Source organism: Echinops telfairi, unplaced genomic scaffold (assembly GCF_000313985.2).
Source record: "Echinops telfairi isolate 266 unplaced genomic scaffold, ASM31398v2 ScPeMD7_53;HRSCAF=182, whole genome shotgun sequence".
NCBI classification, from domain to species: domain Eukaryota; kingdom Metazoa; phylum Chordata; class Mammalia; order Afrosoricida; family Tenrecidae; genus Echinops; species Echinops telfairi.
The window spans coordinates 11,276,296-11,295,036 of NW_022103951.1; the positions used below are offsets into that span (position 1 = coordinate 11,276,296).

The following is an 18,741-nucleotide window of genomic DNA, read 5'->3' on the forward strand; positions in this document are numbered from 1 at the left end:
AAAACTGAAACGAGTTTAATGGAGCTATCTCTTTCCCACCATGAATTTTTAAAATGCAACATATATTCAGAGCAACTGTCGGAAACATAAACATTTCAAAATTAATGTGTGAGGACAACTCCTCCCCATCACCGTTTCTCACCCTCTCCCATGCACCCCGCCCCCACGCAGCTATGACATTGTCACCCTGAGCCTTTCAAAGAACCCTGTCTACACGCGCCTCCTCCTTCAATATCCTCTCTCTTTACCCAGCCAACTGCCTGGAGATTTTGGGTCTCCATTTTCTTCCTGAAATACATTTCCCCAGTCCCCTCTCCTCTGGAACACCAAGGTCTTTTCAGGACTTCAGGTTCGGTTGTCAAGACAAAGGACTGTGATGTTTACACAGTAGGTCCTGGGAGCTTTTTGAGTAGGAAGGTGACATCACAGCTGTGCTTGAAGAAATGAATCCTGACTTAGGAAGAATGAATCAAGCAAACCAGATTTGAGATGACTATAATAGCCTGGACTATGGTAGATCCTAAGTAGTGAACCAAGGCAGGTGCCAAGGAAGAATCAGCAGAATTTGACACTAAAAATCATAGCCAGGCTTCAGAGTTTAGTTCAACAGCTCTGTGTCCATCCATCCCCAAGACAGCTGCTGTTAATCCAGTCTAGAGAACACCCAGACCCAGTACCTTGTGCACAGCCGCCTATAACTTGACTGTTAACCTTGCCTGGTGGGGCATTCTCCAAATTTTCTGGGAATTCTTCATATATTGTCAAGCACACAGGAAATGCCGGTTGCATGAAGAAGGTAACTTTTCCTGCTCACCATCACTGAAGTCTATTTCAGTTTTTATGTAATTCTACAACCGCAGATGCACATAAGAAACTTACTGCCAAGAAGTGTATTGCTTTATGGTTTCCTTCCACCCACAGCCTTCGTGATAAGTCACACAGGCTAAATGTCCAACAATAGGAACCTGGTTAATAAATCATAGTCCCATTTAATAAATACAGAAGAGATAAAATTAAGTGGATCACCATCTTACAATTCCCAATAAAATAATAAATCGAAGCACCAGAGCCCTGTAAAGTATTGAAAAGCAGGGGTGTAACTCTGAGGACTAAGATGCACCTGACCCCAGCCATGGCATTTTCAGTCGCCTCGTATGCATGTGACAGTTGGGCCGTGAATAAGAAGACTGAAGAAGAATCGATGCATTTGCATTGTAGTGCTGGACAAAAATATTGAAAACACATGGACTGCTAAAAAGATGAACTGATCTGTCTTGGGAAAAGTACAGCCAAAATAATCCTTAAAAGGCAAGAATGGTAGACTTCGTCTCATGGATTCTGAACAGGTATGAGGCTGATACTACCTAAATATACTGATCCATCAAACCTCACAAAACCGGAATTACACACGAGAGATTTTCTAATGGGGTGCAATAAGAAGACTTCCACAAAACTAGGAAGTATTCTTGCCAAAAATCCCCTCCCATTCAGATGCATTGACTACTGTACAGAAAATATAGGACACGAGACAGCAATTGGCCTAACACTGAATATCTTGAGAATACTTTCTCCCAAGGGGGTTCAGTATTTCTCAGTTACATAAAGATTCACTTTCGAACCCCCAGAATAGACTCTGATCAATTCACTGCTCAATAAACACTTGTCTGAGCTAGGTCATGACACTCTGTTGAACTGCACATCTCCCATAGAGACCTGGAACCAAACCCATACCAAACTTGCTGTCATGGAGTTGGTTCAGACTCATTCCGACTCTGCAGAGTAGAACTGCCCCCTGGGACTTGGGGAGGCTGTAACTCTGTACCGGAATGGAAAACCTCCTCCTTCTTCTGCAGAGCAATTGGTGGTTTTGAACGGCTGACCTTGCAGTTAGCAGCCCAGATAGCCCCCCCCCCAAAAAAAAAATATTCCTCCAGGTTGAGGGGGAGTTGAGGAGGTAATAATGATTCTGAGGGAACATTCAGATCCTTAAAGAATGCTCTGGAATGCTGTCCCTTCACTTGGTGACAGATGGTTCTGCGGAGACTGTAGATACCAAATGGCAGGCAAGTCTGACAGGTAACCTCAGCCAGGAAGGGCCTCTCTAGTGCTTTCATGCACCATCTGGTCATGGCAGGTTTAGAATTTTTTGATGTAATAGGTAATAATTGTATGTGATATGAAATTAAACTGATACATGGCTATTCAGGAGAAAGTCAGCTTCTCTCTCTCTCTCTCTCTCTCTCTCTCCTGTTCCCAGGCATCCTCTCCCCTTCTTCACAGGCAACCAGTTACCAGTCCCCCTGCAAACGTCCCTGCTGAAAGCCTCTGTAAATTTATTTACAAACACAGGCCTCTTCCACACCATCTCTATCAGACAGCTTTCTGACTCATACACACACAAAGCTACCCTTGTTGTCTAAACAGCTTCATAAGATGACCTGGACACACCATCAGCTCTTAACCACGGACTGGCCTTTGAAGAGTTCTTCATGATCGGTTTGTCAAAAGCGGAGCAAGGAAATGCCCCTCTCACAGGCTGACGTGACCCACGGCTGTGCTTTGTTTCAGCCCTGACCACCTTTTGCAGATTGTGAATCACAATGATTTGGGCCAAATGGAGTGGGGTGGGAAAAGCTGTCCCCCAACGTCCATTCTCCACTTTGGGAGGAAAATAAGCCTCGCTGGCAGCGAGGCCTACCCACGGGGCCAGGGTTCGCACTTGGATTCCGGTAGCAGTGAAGAACATTCTGGGTCTGATGGCTTGAAGGAACAGCTCCGTGTCCTCCACGGACTCTCTGGCCCTCTGCCAGGCGAATGCTAAGTGACTGGCACAGACCTGCGAAGCAGAGGCAGTGAGGTTTCCGACAGTCACCAGGGAGAGCTCAGGTCTGGCTGAGGAGAGCTCAGGTCAGAAGCGAGAGAGGAAGCAGGAAATCTTTCACACCCCACGGCACACAGAAGAAAGCCCTTTTTCCCCAGTCAACAAACCTCATGAAAACGAACTGCTGAGGGGAAAAAGGAGGTTTGGGTCTACAAAGGATTGGCTTCACAGTGTGATTTTTCTTACAGGAATTTCAATAAGAAAAGGTATTTCGTGGCTATCCATCCAGCGCTATAAAATGGAACCATCACTGAGCAAGCCGGGGGTTGTGTACACAGACCTCATCCCTCACAGACGCTCTTGCTACTCAAACACAGCAGCTATTGGGGACTGTGAAGAGGTGCACATGGTGAACTCCCCATGACCCACCCTTACCATTTCAGAGCAGCTTCTTCCTGTGAACCACAACCTCTCACCACCACTACCTCCCCCCCCCCCCACTACCTTCTTGGTTTGATGCCAATCCCGAGCAGGAAGTGTGATCAAACCCAATACCATCACGTTGCCTCGGACGAGAACCAGTTTTGGAATTGATCACCAGACTTTCTTCTCAGGAGCCGGGGTGGGGGTGGGGGGTGGGGTGGGACTTGAACTTCCAGCCTTTCGGTTAGCAGAAGAGCGCGTTAACCCTGTGTGCAGCCTGGAGTTGTCTCCCCCAAAACCCCAAACCACACTCAATGGTCTCGAGTCACTCCGGCAGGGTAGAATTGCCACTGAGTTTCTCAGACAGTAACTTGCTACCAGAGTAGAAAGCCTCATCTTTCTCCGTAAAGCAACTGGTGGTTTCAAACTGCTGACCATGTGGTTAGCAGCCTAACACATACATAACCCACTGTGCTACCAGGCCTCCTGCTCACTCTCTTCCCAGATGTCAAAGTGTAAGCCAATTGTCTCATCATTTCCAAAGTTGACCTTGCACCCTTTTATGGAGGTACTAAGCCCCCCTTTGTTATTTTTTCCCTCACATGTTGAGTCACCCACCTACTTCTCAGTCATTCCCGTAAATCCTACCCTATCCTGAGAGAGCCTGTGGTCTCTCCCGCCCAAGGTCCAAAGTCTTTTAGCTGTCTCCTCCTGCTTCCATTGTATAAGCACCTTCCCTCCTATTGAGTAACCACTCAATCTTTGTGTTATGGTTTGCCATCTATCCTCTTTCATTCTGCCACCTCGGTGCCTTTTCCATCCATACCACTTTAGGAGGCCCCTCAGTCTTGCTAACTTTGTCTCACAGTCTGCTTTCCACAAGCGGATGAATCTTTTTTTGGTTTTAACATTAGTTTCATTTCTATCTCCTGCTTCTATAGCTCAAGTCTACATAGCTTGTGTCACCTCTCATTTTCTTCCCTTTTTATAACTTCCCTTATCCTATTGTTAAAAACAGGCAGAACAGGCCAGAGAGAGTCTGTCCTGCACGATAAAGAGGAGAGCACGAGGGGGTGGGGGTGGGGCAGGGACTGGAGGGACAATGCCCCAGTGCAGCAGTAAGTTAGCAGCACCGTGCCCACCTCCATGCCCATGTGTTTGTGATCAGAGGCCCAGCACCTCCGAGAACAATATGCAGGCAAGAGGTCTCTGTGGCCACAGGGTGAGGCAGAGGGATGCAGCCACGAAAGCTGGGCAAGCTTTCTGAGCTCTCAATTAAGTTCTTAAAAAAATGATAAGAAAAGTTGGTTCGCTTCACTGGGAGCCCCCTCCTAGATTGGCAAGGATTGAAAAGATGAGCACTAACCAGTGTTGGCATGTCATACAACACCCTCAGACAATGTTGCTGGTGGGATAACTGGATTGTGTAGCGTTTTCTACAAGGCCTCTCAACCAACAGCAAAGATAGAAATACAAAATCAGTAATAACGTGTGATCCTGGTGGTGTGGTGACAAAGGAGAGCGGGGATTCCGATTATGTTTATTATCTCCCCTGAAACCACACGAGGCAGCTCTTTCCTGCAGAGTAGATATATTGCCTAAAACCCAATGTTAATTAATAAGCAGCTGAGCTGGGCTCTGCCTCCAGTTTTATCGTTTCCACTGTATTTGGCTCAAAACCCCTAGGATGTCAGATCCCCAACCTGGTTGGCATCTCCTGGCTGGTTACCCCACTCGAGAGATGTGCAAAACAGGCCAGCCTCCCTCATGGGCAGAGATTGCTGCCCAGACTGTTTGCATTTCCATGGATCCACAGAAGACTCGGCTCGATTATTATCCACCTGCCTTGTGGGGTGTTTGTTTTTTAAAGAGCATCAGCATCCGGGGCTGCCCCCTACACCAAATACCAGTGACTATGAAGTTAAGCTAGAATCCAGATCAAAGGATGGAGCGAGGTTGGGAGGGTGGGTTGTGGATTCAAGGCAAATTTTTGCCGGATGAACTCACGGCAGAGACTCGGATTTCATAGGGAGTCCCAGAGTCTAGTGTCTTAAAAAAAACCAATCTCTAACGTTACTGTGAGGATAGGACTTTATTAGAACAAATAAAACCTGCTGTGCTCTGCCCGGACACCGAGGTCATGCTAATGTGTCAGCCATGGAAAGTCTTGTCTCACTTTAGGAGGAAAGATCATCATCTCAAATCACTAGCATCTGAGGCTGGCTGGATCGCAAACGCACACAGATACAGACAAAGAGTTCCAGGAAATACTCGCAGCATGTCTGCATTCGTCGGTGGAAAGGCCCTTGCTGCTTCCAAAATAACATTTGGGATGGGGCTGTACTCCATCATTTTCCCTAAGGCAGGGCTAGGGTGCTTGGATTCTCAGGAGGCTTTAGACAGGCTCTTCTGAGCTCCCCGAATTCCAGCCCAGCTATGCGGCAGTTGGCATCACAACGCCCCAAGCCAGAAGCCTCAGACTTCTTCCTACCTTAAGGGGTCATTGCCCTTGATCCCTCCACCAACTGCCTAACCATCAGGCAGACTTACTTAGAACAAGCCCCTTAGCACTAAATCCTATGGGACACAGGATCTTCACCATAAGAATACATGTCAGAGAAGGTTCAAGTTAAGCTGTTGATCACCAAGGCCTTGCAAACACAAGGGTCAGAGGAAATGTTGTTGCTATTGCTGTTAGGTTCCATCCAGTCGGTTCTGACCCATAGGAACACACACCACAGAACCACACGCTGCCCAGTCCTGCACCTTCATCGCAGTTGTTCCTATGCTTGAGCTCATTGTGGTAGCCGCTGTGATAGACAACGACTTTGTTTACACGTTACCGTGGTGCTGAGAACAAGACCCCAACCCCTCACTCAAGGCTGTCTGGGGTGGCCTCCGTTTTCTACTTCTTGCTACAGAATTTACTAAAGCTGGGGCCAAAGCAAGTGTGCTCAACCTGCCTCCCCGACCCTGGAGAACCCGGACCAAGAGCACGCCCCCAGTGCCCTTCCTCTGGACTCCCAAAGGCCTCTGGGATCCACACCCACCAACTGGCTCCGACCAGGAGGGCAAGGACTGGGGTGGGGTGTGAATTCACCTGGCACAGTGGGCTGGAAGACTTTATTCAGATCCAAGGAGGAGGCTCTGGAATGGGTTTTCTGTGGCCGCGGTGGTGGGGTGGGAGGGTCCTCGCCCCTTTTCATGGCCTCTTCTATGGAGGTGCTAGAGTAAGATCTGCAGCAAAATAAGGGGAGGTCAGGAGGGAAATGGCACAGCTTTACTCTTGGCAGTTGGATCTTGAAATGGAAAATACCCTCTGAGTCAGCATGACCGCAAAGGGGTGACCAAGTTCCCCGGGCAGATGCCCCCCGGTTGACAAGAATTGCCCCCACCCCAATCATGAGTTGGGATCTTCTTAAAGCTCCTTAGACCTTAGACCTACATGTACTCAGAAGGAAACAATGTAGAGTCAGATCGGTGGTTACTGGACTGATCAACAAGAACAGCCTGAAAACCCTTCGGCTTACAGCCTTCCATATTTGAAGCAAAGGGCCGCAGGGTATGGATGGAGTGCAGGCTCCTTCCCTGGTTGACATGCAAATGTGATGACCGGCGCCGATGGAGCCGGGAGGATACACTGAAGGTAAGAATTACAAGAGCTGTCAGAGCCCCCAATAATATGATTTATTAAAAATATGCCACAAATGGAATGGTGGGGCAGGGCGGTAGACACATGCATCAATCGGGTTTAGGGGTACAGATTTTCGTGCCTTGAGAAATGGGGGTTCTTTGGGAAATTTTCAAAGCACAAACCCTGTCTGAAGCATTGCCTCCAATCTGTTGAAGGCGGTACTCAAGGAGGCAAGCTTGGAGACTGTGACTCCCGTGATGACATTTAAAGACCCATGAACTAAATGATTGACCAAAGGTCACCCAGCTAGTAAAGTTGCAGGCGTACACTTCAAGCACCAAGTGTTCAGTCTCTAAATTCCATTTACAAAACGTTCTGTTCTTGCCTTGTGAGTCAGGGAAGCACTCCTTTGGCAACAGTGGCTGGATTGTCCCATAGAGACCTACTGCCTCCCTAAATTCATTCTACCTCAGTCCCTTGGCCTATTACTTGGGAACAGGCTTAACGAAAGGTTCCCAATGATGATAATCAAGAAGAGGACTTGGGAGAGCCACATGGGTATATCTGTGCTACTCGGCCTCTCCACGACCCTTCACATCAAGGAAGAGCCTGACACCTCTTCATTAGAGCTGGTCTTCCTATCCAGTGATCTGAGTGACACTCTACAAAGACAATCATGCTCCTTGCCTTCTCAGCCAAGCTGCTTCTGGCATAGCGAGTTGTTCATTCCCTGGATGAGTTTGCCTCAAGGTTTCATTTAGGGAATTTCAGGGTTTTCTTTGTCTGCCAAAGGAAAGGAAAGCCACCATACGGCCATGTGACATCCTCTCTGGTGGCCTCTGTAACAGCCAAGAAAGCAGACAAGGCAACAAGGCACGCAGCGGGCTAGTAGGGAAGATGGTCCCAGCACTCTCATGTAAAATGGCTAATGTGAAAGCAAAGGTGTTTGGTGGGAGCTCATAGTTTAAAAGGAAATTGGTGGCCCTAACTAGAAATTCAAAGACCTTTTATGCCAGGTATAGACTTTCTGACATCTTTTAATAGTAACAATTTCTTTAAAAAATCAATAAATACACATACTCTGTGAAACTCAGAACCTGAGTCAGGTAGAAACCTGGCTGAGAAGGAGCACTGAACCGGCTGCCGCTAATAGAGAGGGTTAGTACAGCAGTAAGACTGCGCCCTGCCAAAGACCGAAAACTTGCAAGACCTGGAAAACCAAGGCCCCCCCATCCAGTTCCAGCTCTTACGGGTTTCAGGTAGATCCCATACTACCCCACAACCACTTAGCCCATGGCCACATACAATCTGTGTATTTCTATGGAAAGGTGCTGAGTATCAAATAAGCGAGATGGCATCCATGACCAATTAACATACAAGAGTAAGTCAAAAAGTATTGCTACTAAGGGGGGCTCCAGTTCATACATGCAATGTTTTATTCCAAATAAGATAGCTTCAAACATGTCTCTTTGATCAGCAGTGGCTGCAAACAAGCTCTCTCAGGAAGGCACTGATCTCCTGGTCATCTAGAGCACTTTACACAAAGAGAGGTCCAATCGACACAGTGGCTTCCGAGGGGATCTGCTGGGCCAGTTCAATCCAAGGCAAAGAGGTCAACAAACATGTCCACGGAGAAGGTAACCGCGACTGTATTTTTTGGATTTCTAAATCGATTTTCTCCAAGGACATAAGACGAACATGGGGGCTCATTACTACGAAGTTTAATGAAAAGGGAAAACTGTATTGTTGAGAAAAAGGCCAGAAAAAAACTGCATGGGAAGAACTGTTTTCCATCACAACCATGGCTTTGCGCTCAATCTCTGAGGGCAGCAACGGCTGGCCCAGGAGAATTCCGGGGGGAAATGCTACTCTAGCCCACCTTCCAACTCTGATCTTGCTCCTTCGGACTTTTCTGATCTTCGAACTCAAAAGACCTATATATGGAAAGGGAACACAATTTGAGTCCCTTGAGAATGCCCGGACGGCCGTTCCGCCGTGATGTAAATCAAAGAGCACACAATTCTTTCAGGGAAGGGTGGGAGACACGGAAACGCCGCCTTTAAAAGCGTAGCAACGGAGATGGGCGATATGCTGAGAAGCAATAGCTTCACGTGCTGCCTGCCGGCTTGCTTTAATCAAGGTTCCTATGCGTTCATAGCAATACTGCGTGACTTATCCTTGTATAGCAAAATGATGAATGCCGTTGTGTGGGATGATGAGTTCCCCTCTTCCCCAAGAAGGCTTGATTATTTTTAAAAGGAAGATAAAATAATTTGATTCCCTTCATTTGAGACCCAGTTGGGTGTCATAATCTCCAAGTCAGACCAGGATACAAACCCATAAGAATATATATGTATGTAAAGGCACTTTAAAAAGGTTCATGGAATAGCGGAATTAAAAGATAATGAATTTTCCAGGAACTTTTTAAATCCCCTTCACATATATTTTATAGCTATTTTCAGTCATATTCTAATGCTTTTATACAATTTTATTTCTATTTCTTTATATATACATACATATATATATATACATCTCCAACTCAACTCAAAACACAGGTTAGGTTTGTATACTGAGGCAGGGGTGGTGCACAAAGGGTATTAAAGCAGAAATTAAACAAGCACTACCTGGATCTTGGTCTTGCTTTGAGACTGTTGGAATCCTTAGGAGTCGCTGAAACAAAGATTATTTGTTGTTTGCTTGGATTTCCATTCTGCAGTTCAACAGGTTTCTCTGCAGGGCCCGGGCCAGTGTAGTGCACATCCACAGGTACACACCGGGCACAGGTGGCCATGTGGGGAACTTGGATGGCATCCACAGGCTCATAATTTCTTACTTTTATTTATTTCTACAACTAATGGCACCATTAAAAGGAGAGGAAAATCAACATATTTTTTCCCCTTTCATCAGAACATTAAGAAGCCATTCCTCACATTGAAGTTGATGAATAATGAAATTCCAGGCTAGAATTCTGGAATTGCAAAGAAGACAGTCTTTCCAAGAAGTATGTATCTATGTATAATGATGGCTTTGTACTTTCAGGTATCTCAGTCGACCCTGGTAGCCTAGTAATTGATTCTGAATAAACCTCTCCTGAAGACTACGAAGAAACCTCTTGGGATCCGCAGTTCTTAAAATAAACTGCAACAGCAGCAAGGCCCCAAGAAATCACAGCCCACAGGACTGTTGAAATGAGCCCCGCAGCTTTCCCAAGAAGAAAACCATGCTGGGCTCCAGGTCTCTAGGACCAAATCATACTAGAGAACGGAACGAAATCTTCACATATTCTGGCAAGCCTGAGACTTTTCCTCATCAGATTTCATGATCGACACCTGTGGCGCCTCAATCTCCCATCACAAATTGTCCAGAGTCATTAGAAGAATTTAAGGAAAGCTGAAACCTTGTTCGTTTTTTATGGCTCCAATTCTTATGGGAGCCAACTTTAGAAACCACGAGCGATAGTAAAGGTTTTGAAAACTTTGAAATTTATTCAATATGAAATGTCATAAAATTCATTGAAAAGGTAGAATTAATGTGTTGTTTATTATCTGTTCAGGCAACGTATAACCACATACATGCCTATGGCCCACCCCCTTTTTTTGTTTAAGAGAAAGCACTTCTTTCATGATTTCCCCATGAATGGTTTTTAAAGACCCTGACCCCAGACTCTTGTAGCTCTAGACCGTGGGTGGGACACCAGCAGGTAAAGCAGAGAACGTGGCTCTGGGACCCAGCAGGCCCAGGCTGCTTCTGGGCTCAATAAACCACCTCACATCCCCTCTCTCTCTTCCTCACCCATTCCTCTAACCCTCTCCGGCAGTTCCAGCAGCAGTGGTGGCTACAAAGACCACCAGAAGTGGGCTCCCCTCTGTTTTAATGTGGTGCCCGAACAACATCCAAACCGCAGAACGTCCCATTTCACAGATCATGGGCATTAAGTGATGCCCATCTGTATCTGAGTGCACCAAGTCTTCCCAAAGGCAACGTCACTCGGAAGTACCCTACGCCCTCTGCTGCACTGCTCCCAAGATGAACAGCTCCTTGCTGTGAAGCAGCCTAAAGTTATGAGCAGCATAAAAATCCTTGGGTAAGATGCTCAGAGACACTAACATAGCACACAGTACACCCCTAATTTACATTCCCTTGGACGTGCTCAGCTGCTCTTAGAGAGAGAGGCCTTTTCCTGGCCTAAACACTTTGGCTTGTTGTCATGAGAACAAGGAGCTCTAGACGCCAAACCTCTGCAATGCTGCCAGAACCACGACAGCCAGCCTGGAAAGCCCCATGTGCCCAAGGACTCTCTAGCTCAATTGTGGGCACACACAATCTTGGATGGGGATAGAAAAAAGCCTCCCTCCTACAAAACGCCAGACAACAAAGACTGCAGCCCAAGGAGAGCAGGTCCTCCCAGCCACGGGGCCTGCCTCGGTGGGGAGGGCAGGGGAACAGTGGGGATGGACTCACGGCAGGACCCGGGGAGCCCTCTCGGCAGGCCACCCACCACTGGATCTCAGCTCCTCTTCTCCCTCAGACTCCAGCTCCCGCAGAGTTTGTGGCTGCGTTAAAATACTGTTCCCCAAACCAAACGACGGTAACCATTAATTCCCTTGTCAACTGCCATTATCTTTTTCATTCTGCCGAGCTAGGAATGGGTGTGGAATGAGGGGTGAGCCCTGTTTGTAAGAGATAACTGGACAGACGGGGCAAAGGGCGATGTTCAATCGTGGAGAGCAGCTCGGGTTAGGTGGGAGTCCCAGGCCTGAGTTCTTCATAGGAGCTCCCTGTCCCCTCCTGGGACCTCCCTGTCCTCACCTCCAGAATCAGGGTAACAAAATGCCATGCCCCTGCTTCACACAGAGGGATAGCAAGGCACTTTGAAAACGTATTTTAGAATGATCAAAGGTTATCATTCCAGAACGCAAAACTAAAGATTCCTAATTGTTCAGGCTTAGGAATTTGGTTTCTATGTTCAGTTATTTCCAGAACAGCACAGGGGGTTCGATGGGAGCAGGTCACGGAAGGGAAGAAGCGCTCAAAGCCAATAGAAACACTGGGTCATGGCTGCCCATGGGGCTAAAATCACCACAGCAGTCAGCCTGAGGGTGACCCACCCGCCTGACCCAACAACGTCAAGAGAAAGACTAATTCTGTTCTGCTGAACTAGGTTGGAATGTTACGTTTTCAAGAACCCTATTCGTCTCAACGGATTAAGTGGAGGCTCCAAAAAGTGTGTGGGGAAATTCTGTCCTCTTTAACTCCATCTCCCCACAGACCTTTGGAAGCCCCTTCCTACACACATTTTCAGCAACGTAAAGGGTACAGGCGTATGAAGATGGTGCTCACAAGAAATACCCTCACCTCTCTGACAGACCACCACTCTTGGTCATCTGCCACACACTGGCATTAGCATCAACACAACCAATGCAGGAGGAGCCCAGCAGGGGCCTGCTTCTTCCCCCACCTGCAGACAGATCTGTCAGGCGGATCTTGGGGGGGAAACTCCACCGGTTTCAAAGCAAAAGAGGCTGGAGAGGTCTCTTCTAGGTGAAGGCCTCCATCAGTCTTCTAAGGCCCTACGATTCAGCGGCCTCCACTGGGGAAGTGTGGATCTCGGCCGAAAATGGCAAGGGCACATTGTGTTGAGAATTCAGGCAGAAACAACAGATGGAACCTCACTTCTCATTTAGCTGAAAGAAGCTGAGGGGAAAAAAATGAACATAGCCCCGCAAATCCCTGGCCTCCAGAAGGGGGCAGCAGTGAGAAGGAATGCTTAGGAAAAAACACACGGCCTGCTCTGGGGCTTAGTGTGGAAAACCAATTCAGGGGTGCTGCAAGCACTCGGTCGCACTTAGGTTTGTTTGATGGGGCCACGTCCTACTCAATGAGGGGAGGTGACAAATAAAGTCTCAAACCCGTGCCCCAAAGTCAACTTGCTGCTCACGCTAAAATCTCCGGCGGGGGTGGGGGTGGTGGGGGTGGGGTGTGGAGGCGGGAGAGGGGTGGGGTGGTGGTTATCAAGTTATGAGCCTAAAAGGCTATCAGAGAAGCCCCAGTCTCACAGGTTCAACTCTGAACATTGACATAGCTTTTGCTGATACCACTATCCAAAGTTCACAAAAACCCAGATGCATCTAATCTGGCTCCAGAGGCTGCAGGTGGAAAGAAGCCACGTGGGGCTTAACCTACACAAATAGAGTATGCCCCTGCCTACCCACCCCCCACTCCCGGAGTAATGAATATCCAACGTCAGACTCTGGCTTGGGAATCCTCAGCACTTCCGGACTCTCCATTGGTCCACAGCCGTCATTGACTACTTATTAGCATCATCTTCTGGAGGTGTGGCTGTTGTCGTCATTTAGTCGTTCAGACTCATGGCAACCTTACGTACATACACCAAACAGAACCATTACATCGGGTGGAAGCACAACACCAGGCCTCTCTTCTGAGGGGCCTCTTGGTGGGTTCAAACCTTGTGGCTAGTCGTTGAGTGCTTAACCAATGGCGCTGGCCAGACACTCCCTTTTAGACACAGCCTTTCCCCAAGTAGGCTATGGAGCAGAATCACCTGGGGAGCTTCCTAAATTTAGATTCTCTGGCATTAATCATGTATTCTCATTCAGATTCCTACTCATTTTCAAATCTCTCTCCTCTTCCCTCAAAGGCCCTTCTCCCCTCTCCCTCCCCCGGCCACACCCCCACCCCCCCCACCCCCCCACCCCCGCTATGTCTGGAGCAAACTTGGTGTCTGGAGCATCTTTGACCACAGTGGAAGCCCCAGTGTGGCAGTCAATCCTGTTCCAACCTTTAACCAGAAGCCTGCAAAGGCGACTGGTTCCTCTCAACACCCTCCCGACTGAATCCATGCGGAAGAGAACAGCAAAAGAGCCAAGTAGCCTTATGGCCAACGTGCAGAATCATCACATCTTCCCTCGCCTCGCCAGTTGGCTTTTGAACCAGAGACCATCTTGGTTCAACGATGGGGCCACCATCAAGAGTGCTAAGTCGGGGTCCACAGACACAGTCCAACGAGTTAGGAAAACTGGACCGCCACCGTCACGACTTTCCTTGGGAATGCTTATCCTTCACCAGTATCATGGAAGGCTCTTACATCCTGGTGTTCATCAAAACCAAACCCGTGCCCTTCAGGACAACCGTGACTCAGAGTGAAGGGTGGACAACGTTCTATGCAACAAACCTTTGTGGAAACCTTTATGGGCCACGTCCTCCCCCTGCGGGATGGTCCATGGGTTCAAACTGCAGTTAGCTGCCAAGCAATTTAACTACTGCAGCATCGGGGTGTCTTCCTTGGTGCTTAGGTAGAATTAAAGGACTTGAGATTTTTGCTTTGGAAATGGCAATACTCCGCTATGGGCCTCCAGCTGGTACTCCATCAGCGCCTTACTCCACACAGAAGCCCCGGGAGCTCTCGGAAACCCTCTCAGCTCCAGCTCCCAGGAGCTGAACTTCGCCCGGCGCTTTTTCAGTGGAACCAGAATCCTCAGCTTCTCATCCCAGAGAAGAAGGAAAGTATAAAAAGGTCCAGTGTTTCCTTGTAAGAGAACGTTCCGAGAGAGATTGAGGGAGGCCCCCAAAAGTCACTCTCAGCGATGAAGTGGCCTCCCGCTCACTGGAACTGGAGCTTTTCAAATCAGAAAGAACCACAGAGAAAAATCTATCCACATTAAGGTCTGCTCCTACCTGGATCCTCAGACACATCCTTTGGTGAGGCTTCGTCCGTAGTAGCGTTTGAAGCTAATGATGTATTGTTTCATTGTGGAGAGAAAGGGGAAGAAAGGAGAAAAAAAACTATCAAGTTTTATTTCTCAGGCACTTTACAATTAAGACAAAGAATCCTTTACCCAAAAAAAGTCTTACAAACCACTAGAGGGTGCTGCACAAACCGCTGCCTTCCGGTGGGAGAACAGTCACTACAACAAAAGACCTCCTGGCGTATGCAAATGAGGGTTCTCCTCCTACAGAGAACAAAGCTTTACATTCAGCTTTCCAGTGAGATAAATCGTGAGTTAAGCTTTGGTCTGCTCATCGCACAGCCAGCAGTTCGAAGCCCACAGCTGATCTGTGGGAGAAAGAAAAGGCTTTCTTGTCAGGGTTGCTCTGAGTTGGTGACAACTTGCCAGGCACCGGGTTTGGGGGTAGGGTCGTGTTTTAACCCTGAAATAGCTGTTGCCCAGAGACAGAAGTCAAGGACCCGCATCAGGGGCGGGATGGAGATAGGGCCATTACCCTTTTAGGGCTGTCTCCACAATAAGGTAGGAAGCTTCTTGCCCACAGTGTTAGGACAGGGAATTCTCTCAAAACAGAGGCATCACTTTCAGTCAGAATTCATTCCATGGCAGTGAGTGCCTTTTTTTTTTTTTTTAAGTTCAGAGCATCTCTAGTGACTAGGAATAGTATTACTATGAAATATCTGGAATTTCCACATTTTCATTCCTGATGGGAATCCCAGGTGGTGCAAAGAAATAACACACTGTGCTGCCCACTGAAAGGTTGGAATCTACCGATCGGTCCCTCCGGCGGGGAAAAAAGGCCCAATGACCTAGTTCAGAGAACCCCATGGAACACAGTTCTCTGCCACACATGGGGTCCCCATGAGTGAAGTGACACCTAGTTGTTTTGTTTCTTTTTCCCTTCCTAACACTCAGACCAATTCTATCAGCTCTCTGAGGGTGAGGCCCAGAATTCAGGATTTTTTAAGTTGTCGGGGTTATTCTAACGTATAGCCTAATATCCACCAATTAAAAGGGAGGAATGAAGCATCCTGTTTGCAGCTAGCAGTCAAATTGTCGACCTTCTCCTGAGCAAGACTTAAAGTAGAGAGCAGAGTATTTATTGCTCAGTGAAAACCCTGATCACCGTCAGTAAGTTTGCAAACGCAAACCTGAAGCAACAGCAGGTCTCAACAATGAACTTGAGACAGCTTCACTGACATGTCGTCCCTTAGGACAAGGCTCTCTCCTCTGCGGGCAGGATCGACAACAAGAAAGAAGGCTGGCTTGAGATTCAGAGAGTTTGGAATCTTTCCCAAGGAAGCAAATGATTCATTCTGTCTGAACTTCCATTTGCTCATTTTCAAATTTTACATGATAAAACATACCATTCTGGTTTTTGAGGACTGAAGGCAGCCGTGTGGGAAGCAGGGCCTGGTTGACAATACAGCAGTACCCAGAAGTCCTGTGCGAGTGGAGTCCCACTCCTGCTGTGCTAGACTGTCAGACCACCGCATCCCTGTTTCTGATGGTAACACCACCACACGGAACCGCCCTGCATTGTCCTGCTTCTCACAAGACAAGCAAAAAAGTACTGCTGGCCTCCCTGGCACCCCCACTCCCACCACACCACCGAGAGACAGATAAAGCCCAGGGACAGAAAGCCTGGGTCAGAAAAGAACTTCCTCGTGGATTAAGCTAGTGACACAGGTACATATCTCATCGTGTTCCGGGATCCTATCTGTCAACCAAAGATGTTAAGGTCTCAATTCTGTCAGCATCCATCTTCTAATTAGTCTGAGCAGATCCCAAAGCAAGGTGTCAGAGTGGTCGAAGGGTCAGCAGTGAGTCCAGGGTCAATGAGTCGGAGGCTTTGGACACCACCCTCTTCACCTCCTTATCAATTATGATGGAAGAACAACTAGTCAACGGTCCAAAGGTGTTCACACACGCAAAGCTACCTAGATAGAATGTCCTTAAAGGAAGAAAATTCATTCTTCTCCTACCTTGTTTATCATCAAGAGTCACTTCTTGGGCAGGAACCGGGAAGTCAGCCATGTCTTTGGCAGATGCCTTCTTAGGAGAAAAAAGTAAATTAATTATATGGATGGGAAGGGAAATTAAGTAGTGTGCACGTATGATGAAAATGTTCTAAAAGCAAGATTTTGCCCTAATATTTCAGTAAGCTCTGGTGTGTAATACTATTTCAAGCTCCTACTGAGGTAGACCTTAATTTGTATTTTAAACTTTACATGCATAGAGAGGGAAATTTACAATTGAGATGGAGGCAGATTTACAGACTGCACATTACATCAGAATCTAACTTGGAATCTAGCCAGAGAACTACATAGAACTTGTTCGTTCAGCCAAAAACAAACCAGTATTTTATGTACTTTTTCTACAAATGGCCCCATAATCTAGGTATTTGCCAGGATCTGTTATGCAAAGGGTATCAAGCTCTAATCAAATACACTTGTTATGGAAATACACTAATTTTTTAAAGAGCAAATCAAACTTTTCTAACTCATTTATAGGAAATGTTCTGACTTACATTAAGAAGACAAAACAACAATGTGATCAATTCTTAAATCCCATTTTAAATCTACTGTCAATTTATTTCTTCTAAAATATTAACTAAGATATATTCTAAGAACTTCAATGAAATTAAAGAAAACATATCCCTGCTGGTTTTTAATGTATGTAAACTGAAGATATATGAGAACTGAGGGTGAGTGAATAGATAGGTAACAAGGACAGAAGGAGAGGATCAATATAGGTCATGCTTGTTGTATTTTAAATCTATTCAACAAAACAAATAAAATTAATTTTAAACACTTAAAGGGAGTAAACTGCATGCTGCCTCATATACCAAAACAAATGGTCCATCTCTGAATCCAAACTACCCCAGCAAGATGAGTAATATTTCTGTTTTTAAACTGTTCCAAAGAATGGATCCATAGAAATATTTGGTGGTTATCTAGGATTGAACAGTTCTTAGTCAAGCAGTAATTCTTGGCATTACAATGAAGCCTCTATATGCAGTTTCCCATCCAAAATCTATTATCACCACTTTTGGCCCTGCAGTACATATGTCAACACTCAAGCTTCTATATTAACTGACAGACAAAGGTTTCTGGTTAGATTGTCTTCACTATCAAGTCTGATCATGTCTTCATTTTCCATGTGTATCTATTATTTTTTCCATCATGTCTCAAAGTAAAAGTATTATAAAGAAGAAAAAACTATCTATTATCACCAATGGAACAGAGTTTCGGTAGACGAGAAAGTATCTAACAATGGGTTGTTTTCATTTTCTTCTTCCACCAGGATTATAAATCAGATATCTTCATGGAAAAAATTAGGCAAGAGTAGAAAAGGTAGAAAAAATAAATCCATAGATTACTGAGAGAAACTAATAGAGATCTAAATAAATAGAACAGGATAAAAGGATACTGGGATTCTGGGAAGATGGTAGCATAAAAACACCATCATCCTAACCCTTCCCGCAAAAATACAACAATGAAATTGTGATCAGCTTTGAAAGACTGAACTGGGCAGCAGAGAAGAGCATTGCGGAATTGCAGACAAGCAAAAATCAGTAATCAACAATGAGTCATATATGGAAAGAATATCGCTTCTCTCAATGTCCCTGCCCCTTCTCCCAGCAACACAGGCCCCAAAAGTAGTCTTCTTCCCTAATTGCCACAAGTTCTGGCTATACAAAGAAAACCAACAGGACAAAACACCTGCTCTAAAATCACAAAGCAGAAGGTCGATTTGAAGTGTGCCAATTCCTTCCCTACCTGGATACCGTCAGCTACAAGCCTGCTATGAATTACCACAGAAGGCCTGTGCAGTGGAGTCTGCTCTAATAGTCAATACTCTACCTGGACCCTTGTACCACCCCTAGCTCAGGTGTCTGATATCAACAAGATGAATCTCCTGAGAAGTCAGCTCAGGTCTGTTTGTTCCACTCATCCAATGGGAGCTGAGGACTGCAGGCATCCTTCGTGGAAGCTAAATCCATAGACAATATATTACAGGTGGGGATTCTGATAGCAACAAGGCAGTTCCCAGGGGTCTGTTCTCCCAGTCAGTTCTCATTCCCTCGATCAGGCATCCTCAAATCTAGATCAGGC

The 18,741-nt window shown here is 46.5% G+C and overlaps 1 protein-coding gene across 1 annotated transcript in view; it reads right to left on the reverse strand.

The window, feature by feature from the left end:
* REPS2 (RALBP1 associated Eps domain containing 2) overlaps positions 1-18,741 on the reverse strand; it is a 136,652-nt gene that overhangs the window by 52,601 nt on the left and 65,310 nt on the right. The window contains 4 exon segments of the mRNA XM_045290744.1: positions 6,345-6,481; positions 9,503-9,548; positions 14,574-14,627; positions 16,609-16,678. Coding sequence (XP_045146679.1) covers positions 6,345-6,481; positions 9,503-9,548; positions 14,574-14,627; positions 16,609-16,678 — 307 coding nt within the window.